At 37.2% G+C, this 16,535-nt stretch overlaps 1 protein-coding gene across 1 annotated transcript in view; it reads left to right on the top strand.

The window, feature by feature from the left end:
- Positions 1-7,769: 7,769 nt before the first annotated feature.
- LOC129229754 (adhesion G-protein coupled receptor D1-like) overlaps positions 7,770-16,535 on the top strand; it is a 137,598-nt gene continuing 128,832 nt past the window's right edge. Inside the window, exons 1-3 of the mRNA XM_054864124.1 lie at positions 7,770-8,145; positions 10,144-10,479; positions 15,759-15,928. Coding sequence (XP_054720099.1) covers positions 7,770-8,145; positions 10,144-10,479; positions 15,759-15,928 — 882 coding nt within the window. The remainder of the gene's footprint in view (positions 8,146-10,143; positions 10,480-15,758; positions 15,929-16,535) is intronic.

Genomic DNA, 16,535 nt, shown 5'->3' on the forward strand with positions numbered 1-16,535 from the left:
CCCCTATAGTTTATTGGAGTTTCGAATTGTCTTTCTTTGAACTAATTAGAAACTATTTTTCACCAAAAATAGATTTTCCCCCCACTTTGAACATACCTACATTAATTAATTTCAACGCACCCTTTTTTCAGAGAAAATCCAATTATCCGAACTTTCGATTTCCCAAATAGGGTCCGATCCCAATGACTCGAATAACCGGAGCTCGACTAATTAAAAATGACTCAATATGGCTGCCGCCGAAGATCGGCATGATTTTTTCCCAATTCCTTGCGCCATCTGCCGGTGAGGTTACGCAACGCTCTGGCGAATAAAAATGGCGTCTTTGAATAATTGACGTCGGTGAATGGATTTGGGACAGGCACGCTTTTCACTGTGGACATTAAAGATGCACGATGGAAGAGTAATAAAAGCTGTTTGGTTGGTAAGGAAAGACCACGCGACCTATTTCATTCGTTATTGACATTCGACGGCTGCCAGGTTCCATTAGAACGCTTTGGTGTGCTGTTCTGTTGGAATGCCATTGTGGTTTGCAAACAAATACACTACGGTATAATCAAGTTTTAACTTTGAAATTGATTTTTCGTAACCATTTTCAGTGTATGACACTGGCGATTTTGTGCCTCGCATTATTTTATTTCTAATCCCCGCCTGGAGTTCCAAGATAGGCTAGATTATTACTGAACTTGTTCCTCACTCGCGGTACCCACACGGCTTTGCTGGTAGTAGAAAATTAAAAGGTCAATTGGTTCGTCTGTATATTTAGAAATAATGGACAATGAATTTCTCGCCAATTTGCTATGTTCATTTGCTCGTCCATATTATGGTAATTTGTTCGTCCATGTTATGGTAATTTGCTCGTCTATGTTATGGTAATTACCTCGTCCATGTTATGGTAATTTGCTCGTCCATGTTATGGTAATTACCTCGTTCATGTTATGGTAATTTGCTCGTCCATGTTATGGTAATTTGCTCGTCCATGTTATGGTAATTACCTCGTCCATGTTATGGTAATTCGCTCGGGAAAATGGGTTTAAAATTGGAATAGAAAAAGAACAAAATCGAGTTCTCGAAAAATTGCTCCAGGGAGCTCACCCCTATGCTACGAACTCATTTTGAGCCGGATTTCATGAAAATTGGTCCAACGGTCTAGGCGCTACGCTCGTGACAGACAGAGATCCAGACATACAGACTTGCAGCTTTATTGTTAGCGAAGAAGATAAAGATACCCGTCTGAGTTTCGTTCTAATAAAAGTAGATATCCTGCATGATTATTGAATTTGAATTTTTGGGAGGATGAAAGTTCTATATTTGGCGAATGGAACTCCAAACTTCGCCGAATGGAACTTAAAATTTTGCCGAATAGGAACTTCAAATTACCGAAGGATGATAATTTTGCCCAACCGTCTGACAGAAATTCCCGAATGAGGAAATTTTTGAAAGGTCACAACGACCTGTGAGGTAATGTACCATAGGTAATGTACCCATTTTTATTAAAAAATTGAATTTTTAGCCATTCTTATACTTATAAGTATATTACAAGCTGATTTAATTTGCTGCTAATATTCTGAAATTCAAAATAAACATGCAATGAAAGCGTTTGCATTTTGTTTAAAATATTTTTTTAATGACGCCATCCCCTCCCTATTCATTCCCCCTAGCTGAAATTGCAAATAAATAAATAAATAAATAAATAAATAAATAAATAAAATAATAAATAAAAAAATAAAATAAGTAAGTAAATAAACATTGTTTCTATCTATTTATTTCTCTCAAAGTAAATGAAGAAAATCGATCCTTTTCTGAAAAAGATGCGGACTTACAGGGGTTAAACGAAAAAAGAATTGAGACATTTACTGCTGTAATCACTTACTGTATAAAACAGAAAAAAATAATCAAAACATTCCATTTGCGCTGTTGTTTGTTTATTTTTAACGGTGATTGTGTAGTGGATTCTTGTTATTTGAGGACTTAGTTGATTCCACGAGACTGACAACTCTTATTTTGTTGCAGAATTCTTGAGTGAGTTATGATGATGATAATCGGGTGGAGAGCCATCATATAAAGGCAACTACGCATTTACAGTGGAAGTTTCTCCTAGGAATTGCATTTACCCGACAGTATCCGTTTCAAATACATATTTAAAAGTTCTTCAACACACGGCATGATCGTGAGATATGGAAGCTGACGATTTACTGTACCTTGAAAATCCGCCGACATGAACCAAGCTTGAACCTGCGACTGTAGGCGAAAGACTGCTTTGTCTCACCACTACGCTACACTGCCGGCGAAATTAGGTAAAAGAGTATTTTTTGTCTCTTATTATTGATTATGTTGCTTTTCCTAAATTTTATTGATGATAATTTAAGGTAGTGAGAAGCAAAGGGATGTAAGTGGACAATTCAAGTTTTGAGTAAAACGCATTTAAAAATGACATCCTAGGTAGGCTTTCATTAATTTTTTTCTAAATCATATTGTACAGCAGCACCTACCAGGGCTACTAGTACTATCTCTTGCCCCAAGACAGAGGAGAGGTTCCCGTACTATATGTACTGGTTATCTCCAAATTTTGAATTTTGCCACTTACATCTATTTGCTTGTCACTGCCTCATTTGATACCTTTTCACCTTTATAAAATCAGTTTTTATATACGGAAGAAAATTCAGAATGTTTTTGGGCGATGGGGGCGATCGCCCCACCCTTGAGGAACTAAATGCAAGTGGAGGTCATCTTTGAACGAATGAGGTTCAAAACTCTCGCCAGGGCCGATCCTAGCAGGTGTGCAGAGTGTGCACAGCACAAGAGTGGCCAAAGCAAGGGGCGGCCGCAGGCCGCATCATATCGTACTTTTAATCAAGCAAAATTCCTCAAGAATTTCTCAAGATAACATAATAAGTCGAATAATTATGCAGAATTTTAAATGTTCAATTATCAAAGTGCCAATTTTCCAACAGCATAGCATAATGAGAAAAATGGAATGTTAGAGCACATTGTGTTGCTCCATTATCCATTAACATCAACTCTTTACTCACATGCTTCATTTGGTTGCAAAATTTGTGACAGAACTGGTAATCAGGCATGGATACAAGGGAGGGGCTCTAATGCTAATCACCAGTCTCCCAAGCTGTTATTGACTCTTAACAATGAAGACATATTTTATGTTAAAAAAAACTATGCTGATAGAATACTCTCGCAAGTATTTCAAACAACAAATTCTGTGTTCAGCAGTCGTGGATGCGTGGAGACTGGAGAGTTGCGACTCTCCTGAGAGTCAATCATGTATAATTAACGAACTAAAATTTTTAATTTCCCCCCTTACAGCAATTTTTTTCTAATTAAAATCACGAATGAACTGCCCGGTTTCAGATCAGGTAGGAGGACAGGGCCCTTGCCCCAGATTACAAATTTTAAGTGTAGCTCCAAAACGAAGATCCAAAAGGATGCCTTGACAAGACTAACGAAGGCTTCAAACTGCGTTTTTAGGACTTTAATTCCGTAAAATTTTGCTGGTTGAACCACCGATTTTAAGGATCCAATTAAGTCTCTTATTCACCCTTTCTACCTTAATGTAATCAAACATAGCCTAAAAATGGTGACCTAAAAATGTCTTTTTTGGGAACAGCCCTTCCTAACGTCATCAAAAATTGCACAATGGTATTTTTCGAATTTCTTTTTTGAAAATTTTACTGTAGAGGACCCTGAAATTCATTCCCTAAGATTACTACCAAAGATGATCTGAATTAGCGTCTCTAAAGAGGCCCCCAATCCTACCCCCTCTCGCTTAACGTGTTCAAAATCAAACTAAAATTGAGTTTTTCAATCATCAGTTTCGAAGAACTTTGGGGAAAATACCGCAGATCCCCCCTTTCTCCAACGTAATCACTATAGCTCAAACTTTCGTTTTTAGGTGGTTCCGTGAAGCCACCAAACCCTTCCTGCCTAAACTAGCCTGAAATTGACTTCAGTTTCAAAAAACAGTTCTTGAGGGCACACTGAATCCCCAACCGCTCTTTGTCCCATCGTTATCAAACAATGCCTAAAATACGATTTTGGGACTTCCATTTCTAAAACATTCTGGATGGCTTACATAAATTTTCACGGCGCTAGTACATCTGGCATTCCCCATCAATCGGAGACACGTCTTTAGTTGTATTTTTCAGATATTAATATCGAAAAATATTCAGAAAGATCCGCTGAAGCTTCTCGGTTTCCTTAACGTCACCAAAGATAGCACAAAACTGCGCTTTTTAGAGCCCCAAAATCCTTCCTTCACAAAAATAGTCTAAAATTGATTTTAATTCCGAAAAATATTTCTCTCAGTTCGGAATATTTCCCCGTTTCCCCTATCGTGTTCAAATCTAGCGAAAAATGTGTTTTTAAAACAATAATGTCAATAAATTACCAGAGGAAAGATGCCAGACCCCCTACCGTCACCAAAGACCGCCTAAATATGAGTTTTAAACTTCAATTTTGAAAATTTTTGGCAGGAGACGACCAAATCTCCCTCCCTCCAGCAACGTCAACAAAGATAACCCAAAATTGCTTGTTTAAAACTTCCGTTTCAGAAAATTTTCCGGAAGAGCGCCGATCTTTTCTAAACTAAGGTTACAAAAAATAGCTGCAATTTAACATCAATTTTGAAAGAGTTTTAGGAGAGAACTCCAACAGTACTTTTCCCTCAAGTCTCGAAAAATCTCCTAAAATTGCAATTTTTGACGTCAATATTGAAAATTTCTCCATGGACCTTGAACGTTCCCGACCCTTTTGTCCTTGCAACTTGCAACCAAACACAACCAAAGATTAATTACAGCTATTTTTCATACGCCAATTTCGAATATTTTCTGAGGGCGATCCCCCCCTCCCCCCGTCTCTCCCTCCTCCGTCTTTCCTCTGATGTCACCAAAGACAGGCTATAAAATGCGTTTTTACGATTAGTAAATTTTTTGTACCTATTACTTTCTTCAAAGATATAAATTGTACCTAAGGAGCTTTTTCAAACTTTTTACATAAATTCACCCTTCTTGTTTTTATTTTTTAAATTAGAACTTGATACAGAAATTTGAAGAAAGATTTATACGAGCGTTATAGTTAAAACATGCAAATTGCTCTTCAGGGGCGGCACATTAGGTCTTTGCACACGGGCGGCCGACACCCTAGGATCGGCCCTGACTCTCGCACGGAAACTTTTCGAAACTCAAGTTTTAAAAAAGCTACTTTAGAAGATCTTTGGGGATATCTTGAGGAAGAATGGGTTGGTAGCCTTCTCCCGGATGTTTTGCATAATTTAAGTTATAAAGTACCGATTTTAGACCATTTTGCGTAGTGTTACCAGAGGGGATGAGGTTCAGGAAATTTTTGTAACTGATGTTTTGAAAAAAAAAAAAAAAAAAACAATTTTAGACGACTTTCATGATGTTGAGGAAAGAGGGGTTCGAAATATTCTCCTGGAGATAATAAGATATTGAAGTTATAAAAACGGCAATTTTAGAATACCTTTGATAACGTAAAAGGAAAAGAACAGATCCGGGAGCCGCTTACCTCCATCTTTTACACTAAATCTCTAAATTTTAGTTGCTTCAAATAAAAATGATGTTGCACCCCCCTCCCATGCATGTGTAAATTAGATACGTAGTAAGAGGTACGTAAAAAAAGTCAATCGCCCCTCCTTGGGAAATTTTTGGATCTAGCCTTGTTTGACATCAAGCTTAACTGACTGCCGAAGGGACATAGATCTTTTCTAGTCGTGAAGCAAAAAAAAAAAAAAAAATGTCAATGTTTCTTTTTTTGTACCTAAACGGTGTAAATTGTGTAAAATTTTTTGAAAACTCTATGCGTGCTATGTTATTTTCTGTGGTTAATACATAATATGCATGCAGAAATTTGTCTACATCATTTTCGGTTGTCTACCTTCTATATTTCATTTTTCGAATTTATTTCGAAAACGGAGGAATTGAACTACTAATTCTATCCTCATATACATAATTTATAGCAAATTAACTGATCGAGTAACGCTCTGACGTCATCAACAATTAAACTCGCGCCTTAGCATGATAATTTGAGCACATTTTTTGGTAATGTTTGACATGCAGGGAAAAGCTTTATTTTGACAAGGCTGAACTGGATCCGGTAACTTAACTGTTTTACTGGTAAGACTCATTTTAGGAGAATGAAGAAACGAAAAAGGGGTCAACAATGAACGCTATCTACTGGAGTTTAGGATCAATCTACTGGATTTAGGATTAAAATGTCAACTGTCAAAATATCACCAAACAGGCAATAGCTTCGTTCAAATGTAGAAGCAATTTTCACCCGCCATATACGAACGAGCGATTTTCTAGTTTAAAACTTTTTCTTAAAACAATAAAAAGCTTATTTCTTCACACATTTTATGATCGTAGATTTATTAATAAACGAAGACACCGGTGTAATGTTTGTGATACATTTTGTAGCTACGGTTATAGCAATGAAATATGTTCCTTCCTGTGATTTTAAATTTTCTATGGATGCTTTCACTTCAAAATAAACATTGGTTTCACTTTAAAGAATATATTTATTAATGATTACTTTAATTATTATTTATTAGCTGTCAATTGTCAATTTTAAGTATGACACATCGAAATTTTTCTTACAGATTCTTCCGGGAGATAGCCAAAAAACTACGAATTTTGTATCCTTCAAAAATGTTATTTCATTTATAAATGTATTGTGATGCCATTTTGTTCTGAGAAAATATGATCCATAATTTTAGATTATTAAAGTACTGATTCATATCTTCAGTGATGGTTCTGGGTTTAGTTATACAATAGTAGCTCCTCTAAGTAGCAAAGTTTCATTAGCATTCTGTATTCAACTGTTACTTTTTATTTTTTAATACCACCAATCAAAAAAATGAAGTATAAGTAGAATTTAAGACAATGAATAAATAAATAAATGGAATCTAATTAATCTGACTATACCGCAGTTTTCTTAGTTTTTTCTTCTGACTACACATTCTTCTGCTTAGGATATTTTTACATAAAACAGCACCTGTGTTTACTAAAAGAGATTTAAGAGAACTTCTCCAATCTGATTTTTTAAAATATATATTCAATGTTAAAGAAAAAGGGATTGGGCTTCGAAATTCGTCACTTTTCAATCTAGAGTTAAGTGGAAAGCTTTTCCCACAAATGAAGAAAAAGATTTATGCAAAAAGTAAAAGTAATTGTTGTTTGTGTTCGTATGCTCATCGCATGGGGTATATGTAAACATGGGATGAACGGAAACAAACTGCATAATCACAGTTGTTGGGATTTCAAAACTAAAGTAATGGTAAGTAACGGCTCGCAATCAAGGAAGGACATTCAGAGAGTTCAATGTGTTTCTAACTGCTGTGTAAATGACACCAATGTTTTTAAGATGGTTCTCTAAAAAAAGTTGTTCATCAAAGTTTAGTGATAACTCTCTGAATGTCCTTCCTTGATTGCCGAGCTGTTACTTACCATTACTTTAGTTTTGAAATCCCAACAACTGTGATTATGCAGTTTGTTTCCGTTCATTGTTACTTGGAAAGAACTTTAAGTTTCAAAGGATGCCTTTGAGTACTCTGACGAGATTCGTATGGATTCGGTGTCTGTAGATCACTTTAATTCAGCATGTTGACTGTAGTTGCTTGTAGTCTGCATGGTAGCTACACCCTGCCGTCTTTAGACATGCTTTTAGAAAATAAAATCACAACCAATCAAAATCAGGACTGAAGATCGTTTTCAGATGATTCGCTCAAAAAGACTACTGCCATGATGACCCCAGCTCCTCCCAAGGTCGTTCCCACAACTGAACCCACCACGACGACGACAGAAATGACAACAACGACAACGGAACTGGCGACAACAACATTGGAGCCAACCACCACTGAGGAACCAACAACTGAAGAACCGACCACCACGGAAATGCCCACGACAACAGAAATGACTCCCACAACTACTCAGATGACGACAACCACGGTGGCTACCACAACCACGACGAAGGCCACGACCACGATGAAGCCCACAACTACCACTACTGCACCTACAACTACGACTACCCAAACGACTACAACGACTACTAGAAGAACAACCACCACGCGTCCAACTACTACAACCTTGCCTCCGACAACAACTCCGGATCCTTCAGGTATTGTTGTTACAAGGCTTGAGAGAAAGAACAGTGGAAATTTTCAATTTCAAAAGATTTTTCATGCTGCAATAAAAATACAAAACATATTTTTACAGCAACACTTACATTAGTAGAATATTCAGCTTGAAGGAAATCTAACTTAAGGATTCAAAGAGAGGTTGGGTGAGATGAGTTCTTAAGGTTTTCTCTAACACTTCCAAATTTTCAACTCTTTCCAAATTCCATCGGTAAAAGTTAAACTTGTGTAACTATTCCAGAAAGATAGCTCATTGGCACTAAATATTCCATGATTAGAAATTAGGCTGGCATAATTGTTTTAGAAGGTTTTCTCATTGGCGCTCATTTATTCCATTATTACAAAATACGATGGGATTATCATTCCAGAAGTCTAGCTCATTTTGCTCGTTTATTCCATCATTAAGAATTACACTGGCAAAACTATGAGAGAAAATGATTTATCGGTTGTGGTATGACATAAGAGGGAATTGGCAACTCTTCGCTGTTTAACGAGTAAGTACCTCTGGGCTGGAAAATTAAATGAATCAGTTAACCAACGTTTTGATGCACAAAAATTGCAAATTACTGCAGACACGTATTTCGTTCTTATAAGAAAACACCTTTTTCAATGCAAAGAAGTGTGAGCTTTTGGATATAAAGTCATCCGAGGAAAGCATCTTTCCTCGGATGGCTTTTCATCCAAAAGTTTATCAACGTCATATTGATGAAGGGCTTCCTTCTAACCTCGAAATATGCGCATGCAATATCTTTGGCAATTTGTGTTTCTACAGCATGAGTTGCTTCAGAACAAAGAAAAATACCATCCTTCATAGAATGGAATGCATACAAAAAATAATCTCAGATTTTAAGAAATCTCAAAGAGAATCTTTCAGAATTCTCTCTCCTATCGAGTTAGAATCTAAGCTTATTAAATCAACGTGGGTACTTTTCCTGTACCACAATACTACTTTCTAACTTAGTTTACCAGTTATCGAAAAAGGTCGGAGTAGCTATATTTGCTATATCCCTCCCCTCCATTTGGTGCAGTCAGCAATGCCAAGTTAAATTTCCTGACACCCTTCCGTTTTTTTCTGATCGGTTCTATGCTGATGGAAAAAAATCCTATTTTTTTGGAATTAAGTTGCAATTGATGTTCAGTTTTAACTTCACAGATCTACAACTGCCACCAACTCGAGGTTTGGGATACTATCAGTTTCGAAGAATTCAGGCGACATTAAGTATTTCAAGAAATGTTTTGACGCTGGATTTTAATCGGATAGCTTATCCAGCCTGGTTTAGTCTGCCAATCCTTAGAACTGGCGACCGAATGTCTGGCAATATTCGCAGACCTGATTACTAAATAGGCCAACTAGGTTGTGATCTAGGGCCTCCAGATGACTGAAATGAGTTTAGTCTCTATGGCTAAAACTGTTTTAGCTAATGGCTAAAGTTATCAAGTTTGAATACAGGGGCCCCCAAAAACGTATTTGGCTTATGGCACCTCGATATCTTAATCGGACCCTGAATATTTAAACTCGCCCTAAAACATCCCTCTTCCCCAGATAGCAGTGGCGTACCTAGCATGGGTGACACCCGGTGCTGTAATTTTGGGTATCACCTCCCCCCCCCCTTACAGACGCAAAAGAGACAATAATAAAATTTTATGCAAACATGAAATTCATGCAATTTTCAGAAACAACTACATTGGTGCTATGACGAAATTTTTAGTCGGCTAATATACAAGAAAACAGTGAAAATGGAGGATCTGGGGAGTTTTTCCGCGGAAGATTTTCAAATTTGTAGTCTTAAAAATACATTTTAGCTTCATATTTTTCAAAAACTTCCAATTCCACTTAGGGTGTCATCTACCAGACGGGTGACACCCGGGGCGGGCAACCTCCCTCGACCCCCCCCCCACGTAGTTACGCCACTGCAGATAGGTACAGTGTTTCCTGATACCTTTCTACCTGTGCTATATAATCAGTAAATTTCTTCCAGATACCAGATACGCTGCAACGTCCACCTTCCACCTCTCGGACCTGCTGGCTGCGGGGACGCCCGTGTACAGCGACGGGCCGGTCCATTCCTCGGAGGAAGGGCCAGAGGGCTTCGGTACTTCGGCAGACTTCGGAGACAACGAGGCGAAGCCCGAGCGCTCCTGCCTCAAGATCGGAGAACTGACGAAAGGTGGCCGAATGAGCAAGAAAGCCGTCGAGGAGCAGAACAAGTGCTGGAGGAACCCGGCCAACTGTAAACTGGGATTTTCAGCAAGCATCTTCGGGCAACTCATTTTCAACAGGAAAGACGAAGGCAGACGATATCTGTACAGTACCGGTTAGTATCGTGTCGTGTAGTACATGTTGCGGATTTCTTCAGAGTAGAAATTTAGTTAAAGCAGATGTCGGACCTTATACTGTCCACCTAGGAGAAGTTGAGCTATGGCATAAAGCAAGTCCATTTCTTTCAAGGGAGAGCAATCAGTAAGAAGAGGAATTGTTAGGCGCAGAGTTGGGCTACCATTGCAACCCTTTTATTGGCGAGAAAATCCTGTACCGCTTGCTACTTCTTACTTGAATAGTAATACTGTTCGCCAAATGGGCAATTACACCGCCAACTAAATCCATAAGTTCTTAAGCCGTTTTTCCTCACACCTATTTCAACTAATGGAATCGTTGAATCAGTCGGCTCAACTTGCGAGAGGTAGACTGTAATGCTTCCACAGTTTATGTTACTAGAGTTGGAGCAAACTTAACTTGGCCGCATTGTTAATGATACGCATATCCTACTCACAGCATTATGACACTGTCAGGTTAGGTCAACCCCAACTTTAGTCCTGATTGAGAAGGATGCTGGAAGTCTACTTCCATTTAGCTAACGACAATCTACTACCAAGAAGGCTTACAAACTGGACCCCCGGACTACGACTTATATGGAATAGTTATACTGTTCTTACTGTTCTTACTGAAGCTCTGTCTTGAAATGTTTCTTTGAATCATGGTGAATCAATCCTAATTCAAAGATTACTTGACATTGTAATATAGTTTAGCCTTGAATATTTAATTATTTCATAAAATGTTACTTTTAATATAATTGTAAGTGAACGTGACTTTAGGTTTTTAAAATATTGTCAGAACGACTGAAGATGAGATAAATGTTGTAACGTAAAGCTTGTTCCTAAATTCAACTAAAATAAAATGGATATTAAACGTCAAGGAGTCTCAATACATTATCTGACAGACATGACTCCGTTTCACTGAGCTAACAACAATGCTCAGTCCATCAGTTGTACGAATTTTCAATTACTCATAAAAGTTGATTGCAAATTTGATCTTATTACTATTTGAACCACGTGGGTATAATATATAACTTTATAGTCACCAAACGTACAGTAAAAACAAATCAGAAACGTTCCTGGAAAAAACTGGTCAGCTAATGGGCCTAGTTTCTGCAACTAGGCATGTCTTGAAAAAAAATAGGAATGTTTTTCACTAATTTTTAGTAGCGTTTATGAAAGTATCCTGGAAACTGTCTGAAGAATTCCAGAAATCTCCTCGGATAAAGACAATCGTGTCTCTGGCACTTTTCTGATTTACCGAGAAAGCTCCGAGACCATTATTGCAAAAATCGCCAAAGGTAAGACAGAATTGCAGGTAAGTATCAATAATCTAATTCGCCTGCAATTCTTGTGAAGCTGAGGAATCTAGACACTTATTCTCTCCCATTGGGAGCTTAATCGATCTGGACGAGCTCTAATCGAACTGAAGCCGATACACTAAATAAATATGCTCAGTTAATTTTGAAACAGGGAGCTAAACATACTTTTTCCCAACAGTGAGAAGTCTGCATTCGTGCAACTTGTAGCAATTCAGGAAACCTTTTGACAAAGATACTTTATTTCACATGAAGTTAGTGAAAACCTGTGAAATCGCAAAACGTTAAATAGAAATTAAAGGTAAAGTTTCGGAATTATTTTAGTGTATGATTAAATAACTATGAACAACATCAGTAAGGCACGAGAGTTTGTAACAAGATGCAATTTCGCTTCAGTTATAAATTATAATTAAACAGTTGGCGACACCTGCAGCACGAGCTAATATGTTTTTTTAAACTGTTGTCAAAGTTTGAAAAAAGTTTAATACCTTTCCCTCACTTTTTCCTTAATCGTCCTAATATTAAACGCCTGTAATATATTGCTCCCCTTTATATATTACTAGCAAAAATACCCGGCGTTGCCTGGGTCAGTAATAATTGTGAGAAACAATCGCTATTTTCTTTTGTTTTCTGTTTTAACTGAAAGAACTCAAAACACACCGCTTAGACGTCATTAAAAATTAAGCTTCATCCTTACCCATAAAAGTAAAATCGCAATAAGTATAAAGAACGATAGAGTATTCATTTAGAAACGAAAGTGCAAAGTGAAGCATATAAAAATTTGAAGAATTTCCAAAATATATCTAACAAAACAAAGGTGACTAAAAAAACTGTGCGCTTTATTTACTTAAATAGTACACACACACAAAAAAAAAAAAAAAAAACCTCTCTTCTATGTTTACCTAAGTGTGCAAAAAGTGAGTTTCCAAATGTTTAAATAACTTTAGACTCATTTTTGCTCCGGAGAAGCCTTGATTCAAAATTTACATTATGATTACTTTTAATGTTGCTGTTGTTAGGCAACGAACAATGGGTTTAATCCATAGACTAATAATAAGAATAGACCATAGACTAATAATAAGAGTAGACCGAGCTATGGCAACCCTTTTGCTGCTCATAAACCAAACCATGTGACTGGTGGATATCCTAGCAACAGCGAGCGTTAATCGTAGCAGACGATCAACGCCAGCGCGAAATAAAATAAATAGAATTGATGGAACACGGAAGAATGATCTTTTATGGAGTCCGATTTGTAAATTTGTTATTCTAAGTTGTAAATATTTTGTTAATATAGTGAGTTTTTCGTTTAGATAGTATTGTGCATTTTCTTTAGTCAATTTCAATAACTCTCTAAGCAATTAAAGATGCAAGCGACCAAGAAGAATCAGCAAACGGTAAGATTTTTTACCTACAGTTTCAATTTAAGATACCGATTAGTACATTTTTGCGTTAACGCAAAACGTTTACGCCATTTCGTTCACGCCAACGCTGACAGCTCCAAATGAAATAAAAGTTACCGAAAACTGATCAAAAACTATTACTAATGTCAAAATAATGCATAACTAAAAGAAAAACAGTTCAATCTCTGCACCTGGAAGTTTTTTAAATGAAAACACATTGTCTTAAAATACATGTCGAGTGCCAAACTATAGATAATGCTGCCATCTAGCAACCATGCTGCCAAAGTCTTCGCCAAGCCCTTCCACTAGTCACATGATACATCTATGAACCAATTTTCTTCATCAGCAAGAATGAGAAAGCTCAGTCTACTCTTATTATTAGTCTATGGAATAGACCGAGCTATGGCAACCCTTTTGCTGCTCATAAACCAAACCATGTGACTGGTGGATATCCTAGCAACAGCGGGCGTTGATCGTAGCAGACGACCAGCAATCGCGAGAAATAAAATAAATAGAATTGATAGAACACGGAAGAATGATATTTTATGGAGTCCGACTTGTAAATTTGTTATTCTAGGCTGTAAATATTTTGTTAATATAGTGAGTTTTTCGTTTATATAGTACTGTGCATTTCCTTTAGTCAATTTCAATAACTCTCTAAGCAATTAACGATGCAAGCGTCCAAAGAGAATCGGCAAACGGTAAGATTTTTACCTACAATATCAATTTAAGATACCGATTAGTACATTTTTGCGTTAACGCAAAACGTTTACTCCATTACGTTCACGCCTGCGCTGACGTAGCAGTTCCAAATGAAATAAAAGTTACTGAAAACTGTGATCAAAAACTAATGACTAATGTCAAAATAATGCATAACTAAAAGTAAAACAGTTTAATCTCTGCACCTGGAAAAAATTATAATGAAAACACATTACGTCTTAAAATATATGTCGAGTGCCAAACTATAGATAATGTTGCCATCTAGCAACCATGCTGCCAAAGTTTTCGCGAAGCGTCCCACTAGTCATATGATGTATCCATGAACCATTTTTTTCATCAGCAAGTCTGTGAAAGCTCGGTCTACTCTTATTATTAGTCTATGGTTTAATCTTTAATCATTTGATGTGGAAATTACATGACATTCAGTTTTCGTTCACGCCGTTTTTAAACTAAGATTCTTAGCAATAAATTATAGCCTAAGTTGGTAACCGATTATGTAGCTATCTATGGTGAAAAAATGGTTAAAATCCCTCCAGTAGTTTTAAAGTTTACCCCGGACATCCGGACAGAGATTAGCCCTTTATGTATAAAGATAAGGATGCAACTCCTAAGAAAGCAATAAATGTCAGGCTTGCTCCAGAGAGGCCTTGATTCAAAATTTACATTATGATTAATTTTAATGTTGCTGTTGTTAGGCAACGAATTTTCGAAACAAAGGGTTTATTTTTTAATCATTTGATGTGGAAATTACATGACATTTACTGTTTTCGATCACGACGATCTTAAACTAAGTTTTTTAGTAATAAATTATAGCCTAAGTTGTTCCCCGATTATGTAGCTATCTATGGTGAAAAAATGGTTGAAATTCCTCCAGTAGTTTTGAAGTTTACCCCGGACATCCGGACAGAGATTAGCCCTTTATGTATAAAGATGAGAGCATTTCTCTCTAAATATGGAAAGGAGCTTCCCACCAAAATCTTATACTTATGACCTGGGAACCACACAAATTGTGCAATAAGGAAAAAAAATAAATGGATATCAATAAAAAAAAGTAAGTGAATCTATTTTTTGACTCCCAAAGTCACCTCCGTTATCCAGACTTAAAGTCTAGATAACGGGAGGGGGGAGGGGCTTTAAGTCTGCTGCAATGTTTAGAAAAGTGGCCAAATTTATGTACTTGGATGGTACCATGCGACTTCATATGTTCGTCGGTATATGGCCATCTGTCTGCAAAGTGGGTGAAAGATGTCTTCAATTCTCACCGAAACTCCCTAAATTTGACTACTTTTTCTAAATATTTCGACAGACCTTAAGACCTTTTAGGTAATGGGGAGACGAGATCCAGTAATGAATGTGGCCAAAAACAAGTTTATCACTCTTTTTTTATTGCTAATTATTTAATTTTTTTTCGTTATTTAACTATCGTATGGTTTCCTGGTGAGAGATCAGTGAAAGTATAGTTTGCAAACCACTGATTAATGTTCCCATTCTCCAGCCGAGTTGAACCTCAGTCAGACATCCTTCAGATCAACTGCAGCTGTCTGATTGGTTAAGGCTTCAATTGACGATTCAGGTGCCTGACTGAGGCTTAGCTCGACTGCTCGACTGGTGATTATTATCGATAGACAATTCAACTTTGCTCTCATTCACCAGCTGAGTCGAACCTCAGTCAGACATCCTTCACATAACTGCAGCTGTCTGATTGGTTGAAGAAACCTCAGTCAGGCATCATTCAGATCAACTGAGGCTGTCTGATTGGTTGAAGAAGTCTTCGATCGATTCAACTGATGTTCATCTCGACTGATCAGTACGGCCGATAGACTATTAAAACTTTGTTTTTAGGAGGCGATGAGGAGGGTACCCCCGGTGTGGCGGTGTACTACAAGGGCATATACCTGCACGCACTGGTGTCTACGGGGGAGCACCTGTGGAGGGTGCATGTGGCTGGTCTGGTGCTGAACGACACCTGGAGCAATGTTGCCTTTGCTTGGAATGAAAAGGAAGGACTGGATGTAAGTATGGTGAACCTGCTCTCGCGATCTTTATCTTTCTCGTATACAGTATAACTTCGATTTAACAATACATGATTTAACGATTTCCTCAATTTAACGAAACATTTCACTGATCCAGATTTAATTGCTTTGAATATACAGTAAACTCCCGATTATCCGCGGAATTGGGTGGCACAGGTGCCTTCGATAATAAAACTCATGGATAAACGGCAAAAAGACTAAAATGAGGAACAAATAAGGTAAAATTTGTCTTTCCTCAAAAATTTTGCTTTGTTGATGTGTAATACTTTCTTGAGACAGTGAAAGTATATATAGTACAGTACAAAAGTTTGTATTTTCGCACAACAGGACTTAACCTCAACAAAGAAAAGATGTATGTACTATGAAGAAAGTAAAAAACAAATAAATAAAGCAAAAACAATTGAGTTTGACTTTACAAATTTTCGCCAATGAAACAGGCATTGGTATTTTCTTTTAACTACGAAAATACATGTTGCTGATTGTGGATTGAATCGTGGATAATCCGCCCCCCTCACTCGCGGATATTCGGGAGTTTACTGTATATGCTCCTCAATTTAATGAAATCCCTGATTTAAGGATAACTTTT

Source organism: Uloborus diversus, chromosome 9 (assembly GCF_026930045.1).
Source record: "Uloborus diversus isolate 005 chromosome 9, Udiv.v.3.1, whole genome shotgun sequence".
In the NCBI taxonomy this organism is placed as follows: domain Eukaryota; kingdom Metazoa; phylum Arthropoda; class Arachnida; order Araneae; family Uloboridae; genus Uloborus; species Uloborus diversus.